The sequence below is a fragment of the Vicugna pacos genome, chromosome 10 (genome assembly GCF_048564905.1).
Source record: "Vicugna pacos chromosome 10, VicPac4, whole genome shotgun sequence".
NCBI lineage: Eukaryota > Metazoa > Chordata > Mammalia > Artiodactyla > Camelidae > Vicugna > Vicugna pacos.
Window position 1 is genome coordinate 62,086,900 of NC_132996.1, and position 1,218 is coordinate 62,088,117.

Below are 1,218 nucleotides of genomic sequence, written 5' to 3' on the forward strand. Positions count from 1 at the left end.
TTATTTTTCACCTGAAATAACTTTCCTGCTACACAAATTCCTAATGGCATTTTTCAACTGGTCATTTCTCAATGTATAGATGAAGGGATTTAACATGGGAGTTATTACAGTGTAGAACACCGTAACTGCTTTATCACTAGGTAGAGTAGTTGCAGGTCTCAGGTACACAAACAAGCAGGGCACCAGGAATAGGATGACAGCTGTGATGTGGGAGACAAAGGTGGAGAGGGCCTTGTGCCTCGCCTCTAAGCTGTGTGTCCTCAGGGAGTGCAGAATGACCGCATAGGAGCCAATCAAGAGGAGGAAGATTAATAGACAGATGAAACCTGTGTTGAAAGGCACAAAGAGCCCTAGACTGTGGGTATCAGTGCAGGCAAGATCAAGTAAGGGGTTCAGATCACACATAAAGTGATCTATGACATTAGGGCCACAGAACGGTAAATGGGCGATGAAGAGGATCTGTATGGTTGAGTGAAGAAAGCCTCCCGCCCATGCCACTCCCACTAGCAGCCAGCACAGTCGCCAGTGCATGATGGCTGTGTAGTGCAGGGGCCTGCAGATGGCCACGTAGCGGTCATAGGCCATCACAGTGAGCAGGATGACATCTGCACCTGCAAAGAGATGTTCCCCAAAGATTTGCATCATGCATTCATTGAAGGGGCTGGTTTTCTTTTCATGGAGCGAATCTACGATCAGTTTAGGAGTAGTGACACAGGAATAGCAGGCATCAATGAAAGAGAGATGAGCCAGGAAAAAGTACATGGGGGACTCCAGTAATGGGCTGGCAGAGATGGTGACCATGGTGAGCACATTTCCTACCATAGAGACAATGTAGATGACCAAAAACACAACAAATATGATTGTCTGCATCTTTGGATTCTGTGTGAGCCCCAGCAGAACAAACTCTGTCACGTTATTTCTATTCTCCATGTATCTCAAGTGATGATTCATTACATTACCTGAAAAAAGAAGTCACTTTTTATTAGGTGAACCTTGAAATCATTTAACTGCTCGAATATCGAAAATCTGTGTTAGAGAGTTGGATCCTACAAATTTCAGAGTCTCTATGAACCTGAAATGTTTCATCTGTCAAATTAGCTTAATGATATTTACGAACCATCTTTTCCAGAAAGGGGTGAAAATGAAATGCTCTGCTCCAGTATTTGAAAAGTGTTGAAACAAAATGGTTATTATCTGTAGAAGATAACAATCTTTAAT

The 1,218-nt window shown here is 43.1% G+C and overlaps 1 protein-coding gene across 1 annotated transcript; it reads right to left on the bottom strand.

The window, feature by feature from the left end:
• LOC102524869 (olfactory receptor 4C13-like) lies at positions 1-933 on the bottom strand. The gene has a single exon (XM_031673825.2). It carries the CDS (start codon positions 928-930, stop codon positions 1-3), a length of 930 nt encoding a protein of 309 aa, XP_031529685.2. The 5' UTR covers positions 931-933.
• Positions 934-1,218: the final 285 nt, after the last annotated feature.